At 46.5% G+C, this 27,171-nt stretch overlaps 1 protein-coding gene across 3 annotated transcripts in view; it reads right to left on the bottom strand.

Annotated features, from left to right (window-relative positions):
* LOC138511696 (general transcription factor IIH subunit 2) overlaps nt 1–27,171 on the bottom strand; it is a 1,250,606-nt gene that overhangs the window by 664,393 nt on the left and 559,042 nt on the right. For all 3 annotated transcript variants that reach the window (XM_069627529.1, XM_069627530.1, XM_069627531.1), the window contains exon 9: nt 13,071–13,161. In XM_069627529.1, coding sequence (XP_069483630.1) covers nt 13,071–13,161 — 91 coding nt within the window. The remainder of the gene's footprint in view (nt 1–13,070; nt 13,162–27,171) is intronic.

The following is a 27,171-nucleotide window of genomic DNA, read 5'->3' on the forward strand; positions in this document are numbered from 1 at the left end:
GCGAGGCCAATCGCGCTACTGTGTCGAGCTTGGCTCCCAGAAACAGTGCGACCAGCGACGGGGACCAGGTGGGATTTGGGGAAGTTGATGGAGAATCCCAGGTCCGTGAGCAGCCGGACGGTCTTCGCTGTGTTCTCGACGGTGAGTTCCCTTGTCCCTGCTGATGCTGATGAGCCAATCGTCCAGGTAGGGGTAGACTTGGATCCCCTGCAGGCGCAGGCGCAGCCGCGCCGCCACTGGTGCTAGACACTTGGTCAATACCCTGGGCACCGACTTCAATCCGAATGGGAGGGCCTTGAACTGGTAGTGCCGACCTTGGACTACGAACCTGAGAAACTTTTGGTGTCCTTTTAGAATGGGGATGTGGAAGTACGCATCCTCCAAATCCAACGACGATAGGAAGTAGTCTTCCTCCAGCTGGCCCAGTACGCGCCGGAGGGCGACCATCCGGAACTTGTGCCTCGATGTATTTGTTTAGTCGACGCAGGTCCAGGATGGGACGCCATCCTCCTGTCTTCTTTCTGACGCGGAAGTATCTTGAGTATACTCAGGAGCCCCAGAGCATCTTTGGGACGAGCTCAATGGCTCCTTTCTTGAGCATCGCCCTTACCTCTAACAGCAGTTGAGGGATGTGGCTTTCCTTCCTGGCCACGGGAGGAATGCGGGGGCACTTCTTTAGAAATTCGAGAGTGTGCCCGTGGGTCCGGGCATCCAGCACCAAACGGTCAGTGGAGATGGACTCCCACCTGCTGACGAACTTTGTCAGCCGGCCTCCCAGCAGGGTGCTCCAATGGGGGCGCGACGTAACGGCCGGTTCAGTCTTGCTCGGCAGCAGCCTTGCCGCCTTGGCCTCTTTGGCGACGACGGCGAGATCCAACTGACTTGCCTCGTCCCCTGTAGGCTTCCTGCGATGAGGAGCGGGCCGCCTGACGCTATGTCGAGGAGCCGCCGCCGAATCCTTTGGAGGCACCTTGCTTGCCTCCGGAGTTCCGAAAGGGCGGCCATCGTTGCTGTAGAACTCCCAAGGCCCGAGCCGTCTCTGTGTCGGTCTTGATGAGCTGCAGTGACTCATCCACTGTCTTCCCAAACAGATTGTTCCCGTCGAAGGGCATGTCCAAATCCTTGGCTTGCACGTCTTGGCGGAAATCCGTCGCCTTGAGCAACCCCTGCCGTCGAAGGCAAACGCTGTTGACCAACTGGCGGAAACCGGTGTCGGCAATGTCCGTGGCCACCGTTATGGCGTGGTCCGACGCCACCTCACCTTCCTGTAGGATCACCAGGGTGTCTGCCCTCTTGTCGTCCGGTAGGAAGTCCAACAGGGGGGCGATCTTGTACCACAACTCCCTGTCGTAGCGGGCCACAATAGCTAGGACGATGGCCACCTTAATCGTCGTCGCCGCCGACGAGATGACTCGTCCCATGGCATCCAGTTTCTTTCCCTCGCTGTCCAGTGGGGAAGTCGAAGTTGAGGCCGATGCCCCCGCCGCTTTCTTCTTGGCTGCCGCCGAGACGACCGAATCCGGGGTTGGTTGTGCTCTAAGGCACAAAGGGGCGGCCTCGGGGACCCGGTACTTCTCGTACCGGTCCCTCTTGGCAGGTGTCGTGGACGGGTTCTTCAGATGAACAAGTCCCTTGTCCCAGATGTCATCCAGCAACGGCACTGCGAAAACGGTCTTTCTTTTGGCCTTGCGCCGTTGGTAGAGGAATCATTCCTTCTTTTGTTCTTCGGGGCAGAGCTGGAAAAGCTCGGATGCCCTGGCAATCATGGAGTGGAAGGAGCCAATTTCGTTGGGCGGGAAGGCCCGAGGAGGTGGTGATGGGAGGTACGTCCCGTCGTCACCACCGTCGTCGTCGTCGTCATCCGTCCCCGTCGTGGCCATATCTGTTCCCGTGTCATCCCCAGGGATAGGGGAAGGAGACAAAGGCTGAGAAGGCCGTGAGGGCTGGAAGCGCGGGGGTGGATGACTTCTCCTCTTGTTTGCAGGGCTTCCCGATGGGCCCGGTTCCGCTGGGTCATCCATTGGGGGTAGGGGCAATCTCGTCCTTATCTCTGTGCATAAGGTTTGGATTGCCATCAAAATGGTCACCGAGTTATCCTCTGGCTCGGGTTGCGACGGGCACGATGGTTGCTCCTCTTCCACGGGAGCCTCGTTGGCGCCACCGTCACTTTCTTCGTCCCCCTCGTGGGGATTCCTCCCGTGGGACGGGGCCTCCCCAAACTTCCTCTTGAGGCCCTCCACGACTTCCACCAACTCCTCCTCGGAGGCTGTGTCCATGTCTGTAACGGCCACCGGCCCGCCCCCTCTTTTTCCACCAGGGTCTTCACAGGGGTCTTCTCGATGGGCTGAAAAGAAGATTCCCTCCGCGGTGGCAGGGAAACTCTGGGCGCCAAGGTCGCCTCCACTGGGGTAGCCTCCATAGGCTTCGCCAGGGCCGTCGCGACTACTTCGGTAGAGGCCTTAGTCGGGTGAATCAAGGCCTTCACCACCTTCACCTCGTTCCCCCTCGGCTGGTTCCTTCGAGATCGACTGGGGCCTCTCCAGAAGCTTAGCCGGGTTCTCGGACTTTCTCTTCCCTGAGCCAGAGCGTTGGCTCGTGGTTGATGGCGCAGGTGAAGGTGCACCCTGCAGGGCCGGTCTTTGCATAAGGCAGCCCAGGCAGGTGCCTTAGGTGCAGACATGTAGGGGGGGCGCCAACAACAGGGTGACAAAGTTAATCAAGTCCAGTGTTCTCTGTAAAATGCACAGCTGGGCGCTGTCACGCTTTCTTTTCTAAGGCTGTGCATGAAGTGTTAATTACGGCACTCTATGTTTCTTCCCAGCCTGTTATGAGTGTAGCCAATCGCAAGCTGTACAATTAAAAATCATGCTTTCAATCATGCGTAACTGTACATGCTGCGTTGATGCAGCCAATGAAAAACAGCTCCTTCAGTGCTAATGCAGCATGCCAGTGATTTTTTTTTCTTTCAAAAGCCTTTTCTGCCCCAAATCCTGCCAACCTCCCAGAGTCCAGTTATATGTTACAGTGGTCTACATTTCTAACTTCCGAAAGCTTTAGCGATAAAAAAGAAATGGTAGCTTCTAAAGACTGCATTACAGTCAATACATTAGTGTCTCAAATAGGTTTATTTTTCTGTGTTTTTGAGAGATCAACTCCTTGATGCAGGCGCTATTACTATCAGAACTGGCATTAAAGGAGTTCCTTCCATAATACTTGGACTTCAGCAAATGGTTGACTTAAAACACCACTTTATTTGAAAAATTGTAGGCAACAACTATGATAATCCTCACTTTTCCAAAGGGTTGGAAGAAGGAACGAAAAAGGGGAAGAGAGGATCAACAGATTTCATGAGAAGCTCTCGCAGCGTGAAGAGGTGGGTTTCCTCTGTCGGGGATGGGAGTGGAATATTTAAAAAGGGATCGTTTCTCTGGTTGTCATAGAAATACTCATGTTTTGTCTCTCTCAACAGTCCCAACTCCTGTTAGAAAAAATGGGCATTCCAAGGTTTGCCGGTTCCTGGTAGATGGGCATTCGCACCAACAGCACTGCAGGAGGTCTGACGTGCTCCCTCCTCCTAGCGACTGCTGGTCCCTCTTGATTCCTGCTTTTCCACTGTGCTGTGGGGCCGATTGTCCAGCTCTGGCCGCCTCGCAGGGCAAAGGTTACTGTTGTCGTGAGCCTGGTGGGGCCTCTCCCAGGGTTTCATAGCCCAGTGCACCACATCCGCTTGAGGGGCACGCTGATATATATTGAACCGTTCAGCTTTGATCACACCACCGTAGTTGGAGCCTGGAGACTTCAGCCTGTTTGAAGCTGGGGCTCGCCCACCCGATCCTCCCAAGCTGCTAATTTTCCTGTATTCCTGAAAGGGTTTCATCTCCACTGGATGGAGCTGTGTGTGAACCTGGTTGGTGGGACGCATAGACATGTTCTGGGTCTGCATCTGCTGCATGGCATGCCCAATAGGCATCAAGGATGGCGGCTGTTGAATGGAGCTGAAATTCATCATAGGAAGCTGGGAGTCCACAATGGAAAGCACCATCTGTTGGGTTGGTCCAGTGGTTGACATGTAGTTATTTTGGGTGGTTTGCTGAAGTGGCAGAGAGTAGAAATCGGAAGGTGGTGTAATTTCCTGCCTAACCTGAAGAATCTGCTGGTCATTTGCAATCTGCGTGCTGCAATAAGGTGAATTGTAAATGAAGGATGGGGTTTGATAAACAGAGCAGCAGACTCATCTGACTCCAAGTGAACCTGCACCTAGTAAAACCTCAGAGGTGAAACCACCTACTTCAACCAGCATGTCTGTTGCCTATACACACAATGTTCACACCAACACAGAGGAAGGTGAGAGGGGGCAAGTACAGCGCTTTTACTCTGATCAATACTACAGCAAAGAGCCAGGTGTTTCCCCGGTCACCAGTGCTTCATCAGACACGCAGCAGCACATGAGCACAGCAGGTCCTGCATAACGCCCTGGCACTCCGTCTCTACAACCCTACAGATCCCAGAAGCTGTATCTGCAGTCCAACCCTGGTGGCACTTCCAAAGTCATGCATAGTTCAGCCAGGCTCTCTTGGATAACCATGAAGGGCCAGTATTTGGAGTTCTCCGCTACGCAAGCTGCAGAACTCGGCAAACTGCCATCATGCCGGGCATTTTTGACTTTGGTGTGAAAGGCTTTGTGACTGATGCAGCTTTGCTTTTCTCCCTCTGACTGTGCCAGCCTGTCATTTTTAGGCCCATACATTTGCCATATTATCAGTGTTACAGGGAACTATTTCTGAGGCCGAATATTGCATTTTGCACCAAGCAGTGCCACCTCTTCACAACGTGAGTTGACACCTTCTATTCAGCCGATCGCACATTAAACAGCAAAAGAATGCAGCGCGTGCTGATTCGGAAAGACAACTGGTGAATCACTGGAGTGAATGGTTTTTCGTACACATTTCAGCATATGTGGCACCAATGGGGTTTTCTGCTAACCAGCATTTACCTCTGAATAATGAACCCAACACATGTTAAGTTTTGCTTTCATTTTAGATGCAAAAAAGATGCAAACAGTGTATGGTGGTTGCTGGATCTTTTGCCATGGAGAGATATTGTGATCGACGATGGGAGGCCTGATGTGGTAGATTTAAAATGGTGGGCCTTTTATGTGTATTTGCAAAAACTGTGGACCCAAGCAATTTCTTGTTTTTTGTATCCGATTGCGTTTTACATGAACCTTCTTCTTGTGCCTTGCACATGTGCACTGCCCCCTTTGAGCTTTGTGGGCACAGGTAATGTGGGGGCAGTGCTCATGAAGGTCTGTGGCAGCATATGGTTGCACATGCTGTGCATGTCATTAGACCACTGACGACATAGTGCAGGAGAGGCCACTGGAGCTCTGGACTTCACCAGCTGACTTGCTCCATCCCAGTCTGCTTTTCCCCCTTTCTCACCCGATGTTGTAGGACCTGGAATTTGCTAAGATTCTTAAAAAGCACAGCAACTGCTGGCCCGTTAGATGTTAACAAAATAATTGCATGAGGAACGTAACGTTTCACGTTTACGGGCTAAGCAAGAAAGTCTTAGTGCACAAGCAAAAAAGTCAGGTATTGTCCAGCATCTCACAGTGAAAATGGTAGTTTTCTCCACAAAGATTTGTTCTTCAGGGGTCGTCACACTGACTAAACAAGGAATGCTGTGTGATGGAATAAACAGTAATGTGCTCTGTGCATGTATCTACTGCGATCATGCCAGCGGCTACATACGACCGTATTACTTGGAAGCAGACAATTGAAATTATTTCAGTAATTATGAGCTTTACTAAAGTATGATCTTTGGTAAATAGTAGGTTCACCTCTGTAATGCAAAAAGGTTTCAAGACATTTTGTATCAAGTGCTAATAAACTGTTCCTAACAAACTATTTAAATCAAAGCATAGGTCATGACCTTAAAGGGGCCTGATACACGAGATATTGCTAATACAAGGTGGCTGCCTTCTTTATACTCCAGACAGCACTAGCTGATAACAGATTCCCTCTCATTTGTACTTGGCAGTACTCAGTCATCCCCTCCCTGTTAACAGCCATCCGGCTATCAGACAGGTTTTACATAACAGCCATTGTATGTTCTGTGACCATGCCATTTAGATGAAGTTCTTTTGATAGAAAGTAATCATTAAAGTATTTGCAATTAATGGATGGTCGAAGGCTCTGCGCTGGTGTGCCCTTTGCAGTAAAGGACTAAGACGTCTAGGTTGAGAAGAGGTAATGTTCATTGCATTTCTGAAAAAAAATATTGTTTGCGCCCCATTTCCAAACCATATATCATTTCATTTTATGAAAAGCAAGCCAATGCACTTGTAACATCCACTGCAGTCAGTTCTCACCTTTTGAGAGTGGATTGTATAATTCGATAGCACAGGGGCAACGCGTGGGTCTTGGAAGCAAGACCACGGAGAGCAACAGAAGTGTGAATCCTGGATCCACACTTAGAAACCGACCGCGGGTACGGTATTATGTGCGTTATAAAAAAACAATTAAAAATAATGTCAGTGTAAAGAGAGTAGAGCTTAGAAATGCAATGAAGGCTGCTTTAGAATGTCAAATGGTGAGACACTGACGTGAAAATACGTCCTGTAAAGTATTAATTGCACATTATTGTAAGGATAATTAAGTATTACATGAGCTGTGGGCCTGCTCTGACCTTTGTGATCAAAGCACACCATAACACAATCTATAGCCATATCATGGATCTTAATGTTTCATGAGCATACACCGCCCCCTCAGACCCTACTGCCCAGACCTCCCCACGGAAATGATAAATGCGTTACTTTTCACCATTTTCTCTCTATTTAAAATTCAACTATCTTTACCACCCCTACACACCCCTCTTCCCCAGGACATCTTCAGCAGCAAATACAGGGAAGGGTCTCTTTCTACAGCTGCACATTTAAGGATTTAGTGTGCATCTATGTAGTCAGGGAACCAAGTCTCCCTCCTGTTTATTAATGGCATATGTTATTGTGAATTTTACAAACAAAAACGTGTCACTTTCTCTAGCTTGTTAAAAAATACAGATCTTCATTAGTGTCTTCTATGCTGGTTGCTGCGCCGTAGACCCAAAATGTGGCTATGCTTAGAGGTGTGGTATCCCAAGTAGGGTAATGCACAAGCTGTAGCCTACATTAATTTGTGTGGCAAGCTGGTCACAGATGCAGGTCCTTACAGAAATAGGGATATCTTCCATGTCTTTAGAATTATAAACAGTGTACCAACAAGTTGGATAACTAATCAACTTATATTTATGATCCTAGAAGAATTGAAGATTTATACAACACAGATTGACTTGCATTTTCTCCAGATTTCGAACTGAGAAGGTGAAATACAGTGAGATTCTACTTGCATGATGCTGGGGTTATATCCTCCATGCTTCCTCCAGAGGTCGGTGGAATTACCACTCAGTAATTCAGCAAAAATGACCAACTCCATAAATGGGGACTACCACTGCCCTACCACCACGTGTATTGTAATCCCTGTGGCAAACCCACGGGACCAAGTGGTGGTTATGGTAACTCATTCTGGCGGTATTTGGGCAGATTTACTGTGAAATACCACTGAACTCTGAATGATGCCCACTGTGTGTCAAGGTATATTCACAATAATTACACAATACATTTTTTGTCGTCATTTTGGAGACCCATATACCAACTGTGTAGTACAAAGATCCGGCCGCCCTGACCCATTATCTATTCCTGTTCCAGACTAAAACTAGGAAGACAGGTTCAAACAGACTTCCAGCTTGGACAAACGGATGACATCACATACCAATACCTTTTTGTGATGCTTCACTGATTTATTTATGTTGTATGCACAGAGGAAATGTCTTATTTGCCAAATTCTGCTTTACGTGCACTGTATATAGTAGGAGTCTCATTCGTCTCCAACCGGTTTCTCATGACTGTATACATGTAATAACTGAGATCCCACAACAGTAGTAGAGAAAAAGAAATGAAACAACATTGAATAAATACAATGCTAAAGGAGGGAAAATAACCCCCTACTGACCATTACGTTTGGTAAAAGCTGAAGTGAGTATGCTTTTTGTTCTGCTGAGTTGTAAATAAACAGCCACTAACCGGCTTCTTTAAGAACAAATGCACATCCCGTGTACAAGTAATTAGTCTATTAGAACACACCCCTTTCGTTATAGAGCATTTTGGAGACCTGTCAGCAGGGGAGGGGGGGGGGTCCCCAAGGATGCTTCCTCCCTGGGGTGCAGTCTGGTCAAAGACCGGCCCTGGCGCCCTGCCTGGCAGCCAAGGAGCCCGACCGTTCGACGCTCCCGGTGCCCGTGGACTCGCGGTGCTTTGCCTGCTGTTGGGCCCCCGTCGCCGGAGCGCCCTCACAGGACTTAGACGACCGCTCGGACGTCTTCTTCATACCTGCTGTCATGATTCCTGCCCCTCATTTCTCCAGCCCTCCAAGATGTCAGGCTGGAGCAGGCCACGATCACCTACATGGCCCTCAAGGGCCTGTCCATCCCTCCAAAGACCCACTTGGAGTCAGACTTGGCGCTTGTGGCACCAGACTCACTTACACCCATAGGATAACATTGGGGATTGGACTTGTAGTGCATTGATGGGGACAAGATGGATGCCCCCACATATTTCGATTCCCTGAACTGCATGTGCAGTCTAGTCTTTTGGGTGTGGTTCAGCGCAGAGACACCTGGGATACCCAGAGACTATTTAAGCCAGGCCCAGGCTGAGAAACATGCTTTGTGTTTTCTGCACCTGCAGTGTGACACTCACCGTGTTCGGATCGGTCTCCAGTAGGCCTGCATCTTTCTTCTGCGCTCAGCTCCTGCAAGAACACCGTTAGGAACAGCCTTACCTTGCGGCGCTTCTGCCCATCATTCATCGCTCCTTCTGTTCAGCGGGCATCTTCGGTGGTGTCATTCCCATTCCTGCACGCTGCTTCCTAAGGAAAAGGGAAAACAACAGAAAAAAGGCATTAGTAAGCATTCAGCAATTCTTCGCTTATTTTTAAATACTGTACGAGCTTCAAACGCTTACCTGAATCCCAGCCGCTCTGGGGAACTCTGTCTCCGGAACTTCTCATCCATCTGCAAGAGGGAAAAGACACTCCAGGTTAGCGTGTAAACATCTAGAGGTGCTGCATACCATGCTTTTTCACCGCATTTCTTCTTCAGAACTGGCATCCACGCTGAAAACGTTGCGGCACCTAAAAGACACAGAAAAAGAAATCATTTCAATACAAATACAAAAGGGTCGCATCGCGCTCTCACTCACCTTCAGCGCTACCCATCTCAGCAGCACGTCGCCATCCCCGGACAACGGCCATCATCTAAGGAAAGAAAGGAACGAAATTAGAGAACTGTTGAAAAGACTCATTATACTTACCTGTCGGACTCTTGCCAGTCAAGTAACTAGGCAGCAACGAGCCTGCATCAATCAACGCGCCCCTGCACTGAAAGCAGGACGGAGAGCACACTTTCCAATAAAACAAGGTGAGCTGTGGATCAAAGGGAAGGGTTGGAACCCGGGGAAGAAGGGGTTCAAGCACACAGAGTCAATAGGGACTTAGACTCTACCAATCCTGTGTTTCAGGCCCAGGCTCCAGTCAAGTAGACTCCAGGGAAAGGTTGAAGGTCGTAAGAGGTCAGAACAGGCTGAGTGACGTCCCCGTGGATACCAGGTGAACGTTACACCTGCTGGGCTCTTTCCTTCCAGCCAGTTGGCGAGACGGGTCTGACGATCCCTCATAGTCCGATCCGTCATCTTCATGCAAAACGCAGTGTCCTTCTCCATGTGCGTTTTGTCTCCTTGAAGGCAGTAGAGGCATCTCGAATGCTCGTCCTCCTTGAACATATTCTGTAATCCGCATCCAGGGCAGTTCCTGAACAGCGTGGATCCGGGTGTCGAGCTTCCTTTCTCCTGGGCCATGTCCACGAGGTAGGCCTCAGAAACTTCAGGAATCCTCCAAGAAGCGTAACTCGACGAACACTTCGCCCTTGAGGGGCGTACAAAATTCTGAAACGAGTCCCCGTTGATCGGAAGTAGAAACAGTGGAGCTTGAGGCTCGATTGACTGAAAAAAATGAGATAAATCTCTTTAAAAAAAAAAGGCAAAATGCAGTAAAAGCTGGAGAGCTATAGCACGAGGACTCCAACACTTGAACGTGTGGTAAAAATCTGAGGATGGCTGCCAGGGGCGGGGCTTAGGAAGAGGGCAGTTGTTGGCTGGGGGCAGTATGACCCAGAGACCAGTGATTGGTTACTACTAAGAAAGCCAGATCAGAAACGAAACTGATACTGATTTTTTCTTTACCGAGGATTCCCAGCCTGACGGGGAATATTCATGAGCATGTGAATCCATGCCAGACCCCATGCTGGAGAAATAAATGTTCAATCAGCCCATGGTACAAATAAGACATCAATAGACATATAGTTGCTTAATAAGCCATTACACAAACAAGGTACACTATATAAATTGGAAGCCAATAGACAAGAGCACTTTACAGTTGCAGAAATAACTTGTTCTGTTGTAGGTGATAATGGAGTTAGTATCAGTATACCACAAAGTATAAGTCTTGTAGCAGAGAAATAAATTAAACACAAAGTGAGAAAAAACAAAAATAGTGGTAAAGTGAAAGTCTTGTTCATCATTATTAAACGCAGAGGCGTCTCGTGTTTCCATGGAAACACCTGCATGCATTGCGTAGAAAGAATGTTTGTCTCCATCGTGCAAGAATTTCATAACAAGGCACGCTGTATCGCATTTGCAGCTGAGGTCCCAGAGGGGCACAGACAATTATTTATTTACACCAGGGAACGTAACTTTAAGGTGATCATGCAGCAGATTGAATAATCAAAAGATGGTGGTTGGGGACAAGTGCCGGTCACAGCTATTAATTTTACAAAATGTAATTTAAGAACCACTGAAAGAAATAATCAAGTATACCAATATATGGTTTGATGCAGATGTCATTGTAATTGCTCTATTGTAATTGCTCTATTTCAAAACATGAGTGCACCCCTCCTTTAAGCGTGGATGAGAGCACATTCTTTAAGGATATAAAGTAACCCTCTGGAACACAGATTATTCCTTACTTGGATGCTTCCAGTGAAAAGATATTCCTAGTGCTAAATATTTGTCTACATACTTTTGTGCAAGGCATACAAGTAGTCCTCTATATATAGGTTTTTCCTGTGGTTAGGAACCTAGGATAAAGTGCATAGCACATATATACACAGACACACACACCCCCCCCCCCCCTCAACATCCTAGCTATTTTGCTTACAATTATTTTTCTAGGTCAGTCGTAATTATTTTTCTACATTAGTCTTACGGAACACAAGCATATATTATTAGACACGTCAAGCTATGTTTAGAGAATATAGGCCTCATGTTTGGCAAAATATTATATTCAGTTTCAGGGTACCGAAATGGGCTTGTGGTTAGCTCCCTCCTATGCCGACCTGGTGGTTTGCTGATGGGAGCAAATCTGGGCCTTGGAAACAATGGAGAGAAATGGCTAAAGAAAACTTTACTATGGTTGTTACCTTGAGGATTTGTTTATGGGCAGGGAGGGTATTTGGGTGCATCTGACGCCAGGATAGGTTTGTGTGATGTAGCCCCGGTTTGCAGCAACCCGATTGGGTGACGTACCTGCCGAGGATACCAACGAAAGGTAAGTTTGCGGGAGACAAAAATAGGGGCCCCACCATTGGTTTCTTGACAAACTTCTCAAACCAATCCATATAGACTGCAAAATGTTGGGTAGACATTGGAAGGTTTCACAATTGGATAAAGATATTAACCCCTTAATAGGTATGCATCCAGGCCTTGCTTACAGATAATATCTGCACCTCAAAGGATTGGTTGGTAAAAAAGCAATTCATAGATAAAACAAGAATGGTGAGAACAACTTAGTTGGCTGGGGGGGGGGGGGGAGAGTGTTATTTTCGGACTTGGCCATTTCTCTGTCCTTATGCATTAAGTGAACAGCAGGTATTGTGGTATAAAACATTTAAGGTATCAGAAATGTCTTGCATTTTTGCAGTAACTATTGTGTACAGTTTAATTGCTAATATGCACACAAAAACAATTCCTAACTCCAATGGCCCTGTTCATTCACAAAGGGAGAAAACAACTACAGTTTTTGCAGCTGGGCTGATTCACAAAACTAGCATGGGGGCCGCAGGTTCTCGATTTGCTGCAGACTGCGCTTGGATTTGGGGCATACCAGCTGCTCTTTTCCCGTGCCCAGATCTCCCTTAACTTACTATGCACAACACAAAAGACAGCCTGCAAGCAATCTTTCCAGACTACCTGCAACAATTTACAAATAGAAATGATCATGAGTGTAATGTGCGTTTCCATTTATTGTTTACATGTCTACCTCTACAATGAGGTAGAAAAGTAAAAAAACACATCAGAAGTAGATACCCTTTAATGCGAGACACTAAAGGTGCTTTCCCTTCACTTATGTGTGTGGGATTGGGGGACACAAAATGTTCTTCCTTTGAAACAATCACAAACATACATTTGGAATTATTTGCAAACACCTACGGTTCCAAAAAAGTTATTTCCGCACCCCTCAAGAGCTCCACCCATGTATGTGATTAATAAAGTGGAATAAGAATGCGCAGAAATATCCTCAACCCAATGTTTCAAGAAAAGAATGAGCTTAATGTGCAAGAATCAATTTACATAATCCTCATTTTGTAAAATAAAGGTTTAAAAAGAGCTTTCAGAAACGTAAGCAACTGCTTTGATGCCATTTTTGATTTTTGGAAAATATATACGGGCTGATTCATGGAATTTTTGCGCCGAAAATCGGGGATTTGTGCGCCATTCTGCCCGCAAATCCGCATTTATTAAACAGGGATTTGCGGGCAGAATGGCTCACCAATACCCGATTTTCGGCGCAAATAATTCCATGAATCAGCCAGTTAAGCTCCTATAGCAAGCAAATGTGTGTATTCATTCTATTGTATCCTAAGAAAAGGTCGATGACAAAAACAGTATGTTTTTAATTCCGGAAGAGTTGATACAATACCTTTATAAGTTCATAGATGTTTGATGGATCGCAGGTTGTCAGGCTGCCAAAAATGATCAGAACCTCTCTGCTTGTATGCCCTGGCATGTGCCTGTGTGGGAGGAAAGATACAAGAAAAATAAAACCAGCAGACTACTAATAAAGAACAAGTTACTTACCAACTGTAACGTTCTTTCGACTGTATGTTCCTCCCACGTATTCCTCATCTTATGATAACTCGTTGTCCCCAGCTTCGCTGCTTCAGAAAAAAAAATTCTCTCGGCAGAGGGTGCTCGATTGTCCTTCGACGGACTCCGTACTCTATCGACGTCACCGATGGTATAAATAGCTCAAGCCACGCCCGTTGCTTCAGTTCTGTTTTTTCGATGAAACATATAGGAGGAACACCCAGGCGTGCCCCATAACTGATGCACTCATCGTAAGAGGAAAGTGTAAGAAAACGTAAACTGTACTGTGGGGTAGGATGGGAGGGTCGATGAGGAATACGTGGGAGGAACATCCAGTTGAAAGAACGTCACAGTGGGTAAGTAACTTGTTCTTCGAATGGATTGTGTCCTCCCACGTATTCCTCATCTTATGATAGACTCCCATAGCAGTGACAATTTTGGAGGTGGGAGTACTAGTTTCAGTTTTCGTGAACAGAATGCAGAACTGCCTTGGCAAATAATCCCTCATTGGAGGAGGCAGTATCCAAGCAGTAATGCTTGACAAAAGTATGCATTGTTTTCCAAGTTGCAGCTGCACAAATATCTGCTGCCGGGACTCCCCTCTTTAGAGCCGCAGAAGTAGCCATTCCCCTTGTAGAATGGGCACGAAGCCCATCTGGTGGGTCTTTTCCCGCTAATCTGTAGCATTCAATTATGGCTAAGATGATCCAGCGGGATATGGTCCGTTTTGTTACAGATAAGCCTAGTTTATGACCAGTATAACCCACTAATAGTTGGTCATCTTGTCTCAATTTAGACATCCTTGAGATGTAAAAACTAAGAGCCCTCTTGGGATCTAGTCTGTGCAGTCTCTCCTCTTCCTTGCCCAAATGAGGAGGAGGATAAAAGGTTGGTAGTACTATTTTTTGTGACAAATGGAAGTCTGAAACTACCTTTGGTAAGAATGAAGGTTTAACTTTAAGGACTACCTTATCCTTATAAAAAATAGTGTATGGTGGTTTGCATGAGAGAGCCTGAAGTTCACTAACCCTGCGGGCTGATGATAGGGCCACAAGAAGGACAGTTTTTAGTGTTAAAAGCCTCAATGGACATGCGTGCAGAGGCTCAAAAGGTATGCAAGTTAAGTATTTTAATACTAATTTAAAGTCCCAAGTTGGGACATAAAAAGGTATTGGAGGGTATACCTTAGTAAGTCCTTTTAAGAATGGACTTATTAGTGGTATTTTGAAATATGAAACCTCTTCCGAGGTGCGCTTGAAAATGGACAGCGCAGCAAGGTGTCCTTTGATTGTTCCTATCTGGAGCCCCAGATCGGCTAGATGTAATAGAAAAGAGCACTACTGGAGTGCCACATTTGAAAAGGGTCCACATCCTCATCTTTGCACCAGTTACTAAACCTGTTCCAGCAACATCGATACAAAGATTTTTTTGCTGGCCTTCTGGCCGAAAGCAAGACTTCCATTACGTCATCCGGAAGATCCCAATCCTTGTATCTCAACCTCTCAGAAACCATGCGTGAAGGTTGAGTGTCTTGACCGCTGGATGGAGAACCCGACCTTCCTCTTGCGAGAGAAGATCCTCTCTTTTTTGCGGAAGACGTATTGGAGGGCAGATGGACATGTCTAGAAGGTCCCAGTACCACGTCCTCTTGGCCCAATCCGGGACAATTAGGATCATGGTTTTCCTGAACTTTCTCAACCTCCTGATTACTTGAGCAATCACAGGGACTGGGGGAAACGCGTACAGCAGTGGAAACTTCCACTCCACTACGAATGCGTCTCCCAGAGCTCCTCTTTGAGGAAATTCCCTTGAGCAGTACTGATCGCACTTCCAGTTGATCGCGGTGGCGAACAGATCCACTTGAGGGGTTCCCCAAAGGGCGAAGATCTCCAGAAGGACTATCTGAGCCAGCTCCCACTCGTGAGAGACCGTACTCTGCCTGCTCAGAGCGTCTGCCGCCGTGTTCTTCTCTCCGGCTAGGTGAATTGCGGATAGAGAGATTCCTTCTCGTATTGCCCAGAACCATAGCTGCATCGCCTCTCTGCACAGTGGTAGTGGCCCTACTCCTCCTCTTTTGTTGGGATAGTACATGGCCACCGTGTTGTCCGTCATTAGCAGGACATTCTTTCCCTGTACAGAGGGCAGAAAGGCCTTCAGCGCTAGTCTGATTGCCCCCAGCTTCAAAAGGTTGATGTGTAGTTTGGACTCCGATGGAGACCAACAACCGCTGATTGTCGTGAGGTGAGGCGTGTGTCACTACTGTTATCTCCGGCCATGGTTGCCAAAAAGACTCTCCCTTGAGAATGTTGTCGTTGCAAGCCCACCATAGAAGAACCTGAGCAACTGCAATCGGGACTTGCAGAAGATCCGACATATTCCCTGAGAACTGGGACCACTGAGTTCTGAGTGCCCATTGAAGGGATCTCCTTCCTAACCTGGACTCTAGTACTAGGAAAATGCAGGATGCCATGAGGCCGAGCAACCTGAGAAAATCGAAGGCCGGTAGACGTTGGGCATTCTGGAATTTTGTTACCATCTGCTGGATGTAGAGAGCTCTCACTTCGGGAGGCGAGGCTTTTCCCGAGGAAGTGTCCAAGACTGCTCCGATAAACTGGAGCTTCTGCGATGGTATCATGTGAGACTTCTTGAAATTGAGGGCGAAGCCCATTTTGTGGAGGAAGTGGCAGGTGATCGAAAGATGTTCCTGAGCTTGTTCTGGAGAACTTGCTCTGATCAATCAGTCGTCCAGGTAGGGATATATGTGAATACCTCCTCTCCTGAGACTCGCAGCCTCAACCGCCAACAGTTTGGTGAAAACCCTCGGGGCGGAGGTCAACCCAAATGGCAGAACTCGAAACTGATAATAAGAATTGCCAATCGCGAACCTCAGGTACTTTCTGTGCTTTGGATGGATTGGCACATGAAAGTAAGCATCCTGAAGGTCCAATGATACCAACCAATCTTGGAGTTGGAGAGCCTGAAGGAACTGAGAAAGAGTCACCATCTTGAACTTGTCCTTCCTGAGGAACTTGTTCAAGTTTCTCAAGTCCAAAATGGGTCTCAGTCTTCCGTCCTTTTTTGGAATGAGAAAATATGGGGAGTACCAACCCCTGTTCCTCTTCGCTACAGGTACCAGTTCTATGGCACCTTTCTCTAGCAGGGATAAAATTTCCTGCAACAGGAGCGGATCTGGAATTTTTCTCAAGTCCAAAATGGGTCTCAGTCTTCCGTCCTTTTTTGGAATGAGAAAATATGGGGAGTACCAACCCCTGTTCCTCTTCGCTACAGGTACCAGTTCTATGGCACCTTTCTCTAGCAGGGATAAAATTTCCTGCAACAGGAGCGGATCTGGAATTTTGACGGAGTTGGCTCCCGGTGGATGATTCTTAGACCTTTTTAGAAAGGCGAGACAGTAACCTTGGGCTACTGTTTCCAGTGCCCAAGCATCTGAGGTAATGCCCCGCCATTCCTTCAGATGCTGAGAGATCCTGCCTCCCACTGGTGTTTTGTGCAACAAGGTCCCAAAGGGATTTGGAGGTGGCTGCAGGAGTGGCTGAGGGTACAGATGCCGCTCCTGAGGCTGATTTTGCACCTCTTCCTCGTGCTCCACGAGGGAAGTTTCTTTTGCCCCTTTGAGAAGCCTGTCCTCTTCCTCTACCAAAAGAGGAGTAGTATCGAAAAGAACGACCCCTCCAGGAAGATGAGCTGGAATAGGGTTTTAGAGGCTGGCGCATAGAGGCGCTAAGCGATTTAGCTGCCGCTTTCGAGGTCTGAAGTTTTTCTAGGCTTTCATCAGCCTTGCTGCCAAACAGCCTCGAGCCATCAAAGGACATGTTAAGGAGTCTGGCTTGCACATCTGGTGCAAAACCCGACTTCCTCAACCATGCAAATCTGCATAGCACAACGCTTGCCGCCATGGACCTGCTGATACTATCAGCAGTATCCAGTCCAGACTGGAGACATTCCCCCATTGCCTCCTTCCCGTCTTTGACTATATTCAGGAAGCCTTCCCTTTCCTCGCCTTCCAGAATATGATCAGCCGCCGCCGAAATACAGTCCCACAGGGTATGGGTAAACCTGGGCAGGGTACAGGTGACATTTGTCGATTTAAGGGCCATACTGCCTGATGTGAAAACTTTACGTGCTCATGCATCAACTTTTTATCCTCTCTATCTGGAGGAATAGTGGGATATGCAGTTTGTTTTGATGTAGATGTTGCCTGAATGACTAGACTTTCTGGAGTCGGATGCTTATTTATACCATCGGTGACGTCGACAGAGTACGGAGTCCGTCGAGGGACAATCAACGCCACGACCTCGAGCACAGCGCCCTCTGCCGAGAGAAAAATGTTTTCCGAAGCAGCGGAAGCTGGGGACAACGAGTTATCATAAGTTGAGGAATACGTGGGAATAAGTTGAGGAATACGTGGGAGGACACAATCCACTCTAAGTAGTTATTTATCAAATCTTAATTTTAGATATCCAATAATCTAGATGTTTGCAACATAAAATGTGTTTATGATCTGAAAGAGTGGTGTTGAAGTCGGGATTTTCTTTGGAAAAACAGGAACATTATATAGGAATATATAAGAATGTAAAAGTAGATGAATCAGCAGAGTACAAAAGAATACATTTAAGCAATAAACCCTGAGCAGGGGGTGGGGTTGCATTACCGGTTAGGTAGTGCCCTGGCCGTCAGTTACATGCCGAGCAAAGCATGTCATACCGGGATGCTAATCATTTTTTGTTTCAAGTGGGAAAACGGCCAACATGCCGGTACTCAGCTTGAAAAAAAAACACTACAATCCAAGATGGCCACCATGGAAGAGGGAGAAGGAAACTACACATACCTTCTCCCTTTCCATGGCAGCCTTTGCAGCAACAGGGATGTGGTGTCAGCAAGGGAAATGGGCACACAAGGTAAATGGGGTGCAGATCGGGGGGAGGTTAAATATGTGTCAAAGGTGGCGGGAGAGGGGACGCGGGTGCTGTGAGAAACCTGAGGGTATTCTCCCAAATAGACCTCAAGAATCCCTTATTGAGGTGGCATGGGAAGGGCTGGCGCTCTCAGCTCCCAACCCTGGTGGTGGACAGCGAGGGAGGATCATCTAGGTAGGGGGACCCGGGGGTATAACCCAGGTGAGGCGCGGTACACCTTCCCATACAACACCTTTTCCCAATCCTACCCAGTAGGGTATCTAGAAACTCAACCCCCCCCCCCTATTCAGACACAGGCACTTTCTCACAGAAAACACACTGAGTGACAATGGATTAACACCTCACTACCCGACATTCACTCTGTTACCATACATCATTTCAGAACCGATATTGTTACCCCAGCCCCCAAAGTCCAACAGATACCAAACCGGAAGTGAAACATGGGAAAGTACCTATGTCACCCCATGCTCTACAACAACCCATTTGTACACAACACTACAGTTACCGCCTTCGCCCTGATGAAAACCCATAAGGTTTTTCCAGTATTCTTCAGGAAAAACTCCCATAATCCCTCCACACTTTTTCCCTAAAACCACTGGGACCAGAAAGCGATAGATTGGGAGGATATGGATTACCAATAAAAAAACGTGGACATGGAAGATAGACTCCCCCCCCCTCCTCTCCGCCCCCCCGTTCTGGATCAGACTGTCCCACTAATGAGGCCAGGCAAAGTCAGGCCTCCCATGCACACCTGAATCCAATCTCCCAGGAAGTATAAAAGGCGGCACAGGAGAGCGCACACTGAGCGAGTTGGGGATGCTGGAAGGTGCAGGAAGCTGCAGAAAGACCAGAAGAGCTGTAGAGACCCAGGGAGACCTGGAGGAGGGGAAACTCGCCCTGACACTGGCCCTGTGGTTCCAGAGGAGACTGCACTGTGGGGAGGGAGCTGTACCTCCAGAAGGCAAGTCCAGGGGCAGCTGGGGTTGTCTGGCAATACCCAAAGCAAGACTCCTCCCCTGAGCCAGTCAGTCACTTTTGGGTGGATGAGAAATGTCTCGCATTTACAGAGTCCTATGATTATTTGGGGATTTAATTTTCCTCGGTCTTCAATGGCGACGTGCATGTGGCAACATAGGCTTCCAGGATGTCGCAAGCAATAGGTGGCACAAAGAGGTTTTCAAACTCTTTAATGCTCAACCCCTATCAATTATTCTGTGGGTATTGTGATAAAGCCCCCTTCTTGGACACTCATGTAGGTTCCTTAAATAAAGCTTTATTTGAAGTCTCTAAGATGGTACAGTGCAAATCGCTGGGTCCCATCACCCAGGCTGACTTGTCCCAACTGACTCAGGCTGGAACCTTGACACATCATTCACATCCAAACATTCCACTGCAGCACATCAACATTCTCTCAGCTCATACATACATAGCAAGCACGATACAACACATCTCGCTCTGTTACAAATGAACAAAGTGAACACAGTCACTCTACTGATTAGCAAACAGCATTCACATGACTCATTACCGCACCTGCCTCTCAAACTGCACCTACAAACCCCCCAGAAAATGGTAGTACCGTGGATTTAAATACCAATAAAAAAATAAATACAACATGGCCTAAATCATGACTTTAAATGCAAAACTTAACATGTCATGAAACATCTTTCAAGCACACACACACACACACACACACACGTAGGCCGGCGGGGGCGTCCCCTACCAAACCCTAACCACTCTAAGATTTGCGTGTGCGACATCCTCCCCATCTGAATTGACTCACCTACTGGTGATCGCTCAACAAAGTCACCATCCTTACACTTTAATACCAAAGCCACAATTGTCATGACCTTACTAACTAGTATCCTAACCATACTACTCATCACTTAAACTAGCACAACATCCATACTTAAAACACTTCTCTTCAACATGGGAGATGCTACCGTCCGTACTTGTGAGACACCTTGCCAACACAAACACTCTTGCACAATCAGAAGACACGACCATCCAATTGTTTATGTGGACGCCTACCCACATACTTCACACACTTCTTTAGCGGAAGTGAATAACCTAACTTCACTTCACTTCATTTCAACTTCACTCAAACATGGAGGGCGCTACCATCCATTCATAGCCTCATTTTCACATAATCAGAAGGCGCCACCTCCATATTGTGATGCACCATACCATCACTTCTCACGCTAACATAAGGCGCGACCTCCACAGTGTGACACATTATTTCTCTACCTATTCTCTACATGAGGGCACGACCCCCCCAAACCTTATCGGGTAAACATCTCTTTCCACACACATCCTTCACAACAGGCATTGTGCATTACAATATCTCCAATTCAGACAACTAACATTTTGGCCCAAACCTTTTGTGCCAAATATAAGCACCAACATGCACATCGTCAACATGACTTCAAATATCATTTGGCAAGTCACTGCCTCAATTTCGATAAATTACTTTAATACCTAAAATTCCTTAGGTGCCTCACACCCCTAATCCTGCAATTCCTCAAAGGGTTATGCCCAACACATCTCACAGACTCTACACTTCACACTAAATAACTTTAATACCTAAAAGTCCTTCGGCGCGTGACAACTGTACCCTGAAAATCCTCAAAGGGTCAGGTTTAAAAATGCACACAGAGCCACTCCGTGTCCCATCACCGAGGATGACTTGTCCCAACTGGCTCAGGCTGGAACCTTGACACATCATTCACATCCAAACATTCCACTGCAGCACATCAACATTCTCTCAGCTAATACATACATAGCAAGCACGCTACAACAGGTATGAAAGGCCAAACCAAAGGCTATAGCCCTATATGGGATGAGGATATGGGGTTTTGATAACATCCCACCATTATCTGTTCTGGAGAACTCATAAATGAAAAACATTTTGGGCTTACCGCCCTCATCGCACAACTATGCAGTACATAAACCACTAGAAGTAAAACCGCTAGAAGTTGATCTAATATTGGAACCTGTACAGTTATGACTGAGGGTCAGGACAAATGACCAGAACTTGCTGACCAAGCACATTCTGTACCATTTGATTGTTAGTGAGAAAAATGTATTTAAGATCCCATGTGTGGCTTTTTTTTAAACAATCTTTTCAGGTGGGGAATTGGAATGCCCATTTCCACAATGGCACACGCTTGACTAAATCTTTGGCATGCAGTATAATTTCTGATCTCTGCCTTAGATGTAATTTGGAAGGAAAACATCTGGAACCTAAGAAACCAACTCACGGGAGGTACATCATTTTCTCTGAGGGTCAGTTGCCTGGTTATACGTCATGGCCCCATGCTAAGGAATGATTGTGTCTTTATCACCAGAGCCAGGTTCAATATCATTATGCAGAATGGGATCCCTGCAAAGTGGACGTGGGATAATCCAACTAACCATATTTGTAGGATTTGGCAGACACAGAGCACTTACTACATCTGTTCTTCTCCTGCGCAGCCTGCACGATACCCAGTCAGCACTACTTGATCCCACTTCTCAAACCTTTACATTTTAGACAATGCAAACCGGCTCTGGCTTATTTGCTAAAAGCGGATATACCCCTTATCACATTGGTCAACTGTTGGGGTTTCTCAAATCATCAATGAGAATGAGAACCAACCTGTTAAAGGCCGAGTAATTTTAATGACTAGTCAGGATTTTGTATTCCTTTTTATTGTATTCCTTCTGATTCATTGTTCTATTGAAGGTGATAATTTTATTTGTCCTATTTTGAAAAGGGTATGTGCTAAATGAAAACAATTGCAGAGTGACCTCAAGGTTATAAAGATTCTACTGTGACATTTCTTCTATTGCAAGTTGATGGAACGTTGGTTTTGTAAATAAACTTTATACAACAGCTATTCACTTAAGACTGCTGTGACGAATCAAGAGTATTTGCTCCTTCTCCCCAGGGGGGATCCACTGTCTGAGGTTAGGGACTGTAGCCTGCTCTGCAAGACCCTCCCTTGGGGTCTGGGGACATGGCACCTCAATGTGAGTAATTCCCTTTTAGGGGACAAAAACTCTCATTCCCAAAAGAATCTCCCTATGCAAGCACATGGAACTACATATGCAAGCAACACTATCTGCCTATATGGGATTGCCTTCAATCACAAGTAATGTGCCCTCCTTTTGCTTGGCTTCAGGTAATGCTGGATCGAATACGGCACCTGAAGGAAAATGGAAAGTGAACTTGTATGTAACAGGGATGAACCGATAGAGACGGCAGAGAGAGAGCCATATGAAGGGGGAAGCCCTCTGACATAGCAATGTCTTGGAGTGAAGGTTCCAGAAGATATAGATTTTGGCGATTTTTAGTTATTCGTTTTAGTGGTAGGGTCAGACAGATATATAATATGCATATATTATGCCTTCACACTAGACAAAGTCTCTATGGCGTTTCAGAAAATAACTTCTTAATAAGTTTAACGCTTGCATGAAAAACCCTGAAAATATTCCACAGTAATATTTCTAGGCAGCTGCATGTGCAAGCAACATTTCAGAAATGGCCCAAATATCTCAAAATGGACTGCTTCAATTTCCTAAATTTTTTGCAGGTGCCTAGGTTTTATCTGGAACTGGTGCACTGGATATAGAGTAGGAAATCGACTTGGCCAATTTTGGGATCGCAACTATTTAAAATGTATCTATATAGGACGCATGTGCAATGCCAACCAACATTTTCACACCAATAAAATGAAGTTAAAAATGCACGCCAATCATATGGCTCAGCAACCACACCACCCACACGCACAGCAGCTATAACACACAAAATATGCACTCACCCCCAGTGCATGCACACTCCAAACATACTCTGAAGCAAGGAAATACATAATTCAAGCAACATGCAGCCAACATTATCATGACCATACACAACATACATACTCTTCCCCACTGCGTACACATTCCAACATACACTAAAGCAAGGAAATATTTATTTATCAATTGTGCATTTGTTAGGCAGTTATACAGCAAGTCAACTTTGTTTCAAAGCGCACACAGGGCAAGAGTTAAGGATTATGGGATTGAGAAATAATGAAAACACTGGGGGATAAAGATGGCCTTGTGAGCATTCAGAACGTGCAAGTGAAGAGAGAATACGGGGGGCAGAGAGGGTGGGGGGGGTAAGAGCCAGGAGTTCCCGTGCTCGTCAGTGAGCAGCAGATGTAAGTGGTAGAAGTGCTAGGGGGAGGTCAGCTGCCAAGCCTATAGTGGCATAGGCCAGAGGGTACCAAGGCAAGTGCTGTGAGCATGCAGAGGTTGAAGGTGAGTGGATGAGGGAGGGCCCTGGTCCCCAATCTCAGCAACTGTGGAATTAGCAGAGAAAGGAGGAAGGGAGGAGGAGGTGAAAAGGAAAGTCTTGAGATGCTTCCGGAATTTGAGGTGATCCGGCTCCAGAGGAAGGGAACCGGCTGAGGAAAGAGATCGGCCACCAGCCCTCTGCTTAGCGAAGCGCCTGACACACAGAGTTGGTACCAGAGGAACATGGAGATGTAGAAGGAGAGTAGTTAGTATGAGCAAGTTGTAAATAGCGTGGTCCCCGGCCCCAGACAGCTTATGGATGATGCAGAGGGATTTGAATTTGATTGTTGCAGCAACTGGGAGCCAATGGAGAGTTTTTAGGGCTGGAGAGATGCGCTCCCTTGGCTTGAGGCCAAGGATAAATCTTCACCAAACATGTCACAAACCTTCAACAATAAAAACTAAAAGTTAGTATCCAATCTCTTCCAACTTTACTTTTAGGTACAGGGACTAAACCCATATAGTGTAACTTTGATAGCTCTGACTGACCATTAAGTAACCAAAGATATGTACTTCAGTAAGATTGTATATCTGTGACCAATCTTAACTAGGAATTTGGGTAAACCAGCTTGTTTTAAGCTGAGTGTGGATACTAACTTTTAGTTTTTATTATTGACGGTTTGTGACATGTTTGGTGTTTTATGATGCAGAAGCTATACTCTAATTTGATATTTCCGTTTTTTCTCTTTCTTTTTATTTTCTTTTATTTTGTGTGTCTGCTGTTTTTCCTGTATTTGTTCTGTGCATTAATGTGGTAAATTGCGCTTTTGTATCTGTGTAACCCAATACTTCCTACCTATACCCAACCCCTCCAATCCTCTATCTCTGTTATTTCTTTAATAACATTCAATTGTGATGCGACTTGACCTCTAAATGTCTTTTGCTGACACTATATAAACTGGTTCCATTAATTGGTGCAATTTTGTGTTACAATAAGAGATGGTCCTTGCATTTACAAATAATTGTCCGGCTATGAAAAAGGCCCATGGCCTAAACACTTATTGCTAACAAACACCAATTAAGGAATCATTTTTTTTCAATACTGGCTTGAACCATGTGTGGCATTTATTTGACTTTACAATTTTGAGGCGCAGTGGGAGTCCTCTTAATGCCATACCGATCGACAACAGTGAATATAATTAGCAAACGTATGAAGTTCAAATTACTGGCGCATTTTTTCCCTCGACACACACCCACAACAGATTTTTTGCAAGGATAAACCTTGCGGCCCTATTCTAGATTAGCTGGAGGGATCGTAGAGAGGAAGAGGGTAGTGTGAAAAACCAGGTGGTGTCTCACCTGCTAGTCCCCAGGGATCTGTCATTCAGGTGGCCAGGACACGTTCATCACTTTTGGATACATTTCCTGTGGTGGACCAGTGCGGGAGGATCACCTGGGTGAGGGGTCCTCGGGGAGTGGTACACCGAATGGTGAGGCATATTATCTCTCTCTTTCCTGTAATTTCTTTACTCCATCCTACCAGATGGGATATTTAGGAACTCAAACAGCCCCACCCCCCTTTTCCTGCACAAACACTTTTACACGGACAGCCCGCTCTGGGAGAAAACAGACTCACGCCCGAGCTGTGAACCCGACATGTCCCAATACTATGGTGCGACGAGGTCAGGCAATTATCGACAATCACTCACACTTGACTTCCATTACACCCCCACACGGATAAAAGGCGGAGCACGAGAGCAGCACTCAAAGTGAGGCAAAACACGCGAAGGTATAGCATTTTCCAGTTGCCAGCTGAACGAGGGGAGAAAAACATCCAGAAACGAGAGGTTTGTGAGAGGGGCAACAACCTTGACATTTTTGGCAGGAAGCAGTTATTTTCATGAAACCTTTAAGGCAGACAATGTAAGACCAGGAAAACAAACTGCAGAATACTGCAATGTGTGTCGGAGATACTGATGGTTCTCCCGCTTAACTGACCAAGGCGGGGAGGAGCAACAGGCGCTGTGGTATCGTTCTTGGCTCCAAGGACAAAGAAGCGACAGATAACACAGCCGATGAGTTGGGGAGACCGATGCCAGGCCGGTTTGTGTTGAAGTCAAGGTTGCAAACTGCAACATTGTAAAACAAGCACTGGAACAAACTTTGTCAAATGCGTGTGATTTAAGACGCGAGTGAAGCTAAATTGCTGGTGAATATTTGAACATTAGAAGGAAAGAAACAATACCGTTGACAGAATGGTCTGGAACTGTGAAGGTGCTCAGTCGAAAGTATCTGTACAGTATCCTGACAAGAGAAACAAAAGTAGACGATTGATGTGAAGTTTAAATTGTGTGAAGTGAATCGAAGTGGTCCTGCAACGGTTTAAACAAAACTCACTGCACATTTGAAAGTCTTCAATTCTCGTATCAAAAAGGGATCTGAGCCCGGACGAGTGGGATCCAAGGTCCGAGCCCGAACTAGGAAAGCCAAATTGCGAACTTTGTGGAAAAGAGGATCTGAGCCAGAACGAGGAGAATCCATGGTCCAAGTCCGAAGGAGGGAGACCAGTTTTGAAGTTGTGAAAGTGAAAACCCTGACAAAGGAAAGGAACTTTGTGTTTTGTTTGTTACATCAGGCCCTCTGCAATAAGAAACTAATTGTGAGAGACTTTGGCGGAAGGCACCAAAGCCTATGTGTTGAACTGCTACCTCGTGTCCAGGAAGCCAGAGTGTGTGCAAAGTCTGCATGTGCCACCTTGCCCCGTGCTGAAAACATGGGGAAGGGAAGCCAACTGCTCAACTATCCTGACATATCATTTCTTGAACACTTTTCTTTAGCATATATTGTTATCCCAGCCCATTTTGTATTTAGAAGGATTGGCATTAGGTGTGTTAGTATAGGCCCTTTTATTTTGACAGACTCCAATAGGACTGTGCTATTTGATGGTCATAGCTTGCTCCCATCTTTAGGTTCAAATAGGCGTTCTACCAACCTATTGAAGTTCAATAAATACCCTTAAATTGTGATCACTTTTGTCTGTCTTCACTGTTTGATACCATGCCTTCCTTCCAGTAGGTTCAGGAAAATATTGCAGTACTCTAGCCTGGAGATAATCAGAGCTCTGGAGACATTGAGCTTCTGGGGAAAAGTGAGATTTCCTTTGAGAAGCAAGAGTTGAAAGTGGGACTTCTTGGCCTGAATGTGAGGGTGAAAGGCAAGAGAGGAATCGAAGAGGACTCCAAGGTTTTCTAGCTTCAGATGAAGGAGATGGAGAGAATGGCCAGAGTGAGGGGAAGAAAGAGGGAGCAGGAGTCCCAATAGGAAGGATCTCAGTCTTGCTGGTATTGAAACAGAGATTGTTGGAAGTGCACCAGGACTGGATGGCAGATAGGCAGACCGGAATGATGGAAGATGTAAAGCAAGGGTCAGAGGGGAGTTGGAAGAAGAGTTGTGGGTCATCTGCTTAACACTGGAAGTTAAGGGAGATGGTGGAAATGGTATGCCAGTGAGGTATGCCAGTGGTGCAATTTAAGTGTTAAAGAGCCAGGGAGAGAGGTTGGAGCCATGGCGGACGCCACAGGTGGAGAAAGAGGTAGGGGAGAAGAAAGTGCCTAGAATAACCTGGGACGGTCACTGAGGAAGAAGGTCAGCCAGTCCAGTGCCATTCCGAAATAGCCAGGGTATCATGGAGCCGTGAGTCCAGAGATGCAAGCAGTTCTTCACAGGTGTTCAGAAGAGCAG

Source organism: Ambystoma mexicanum, chromosome 6p (genome assembly GCF_040938575.1).
Source record: "Ambystoma mexicanum isolate Mex_15411 chromosome 6p, UKY_AmexF1_1, whole genome shotgun sequence".
NCBI lineage: Eukaryota > Metazoa > Chordata > Amphibia > Caudata > Ambystomatidae > Ambystoma > Ambystoma mexicanum.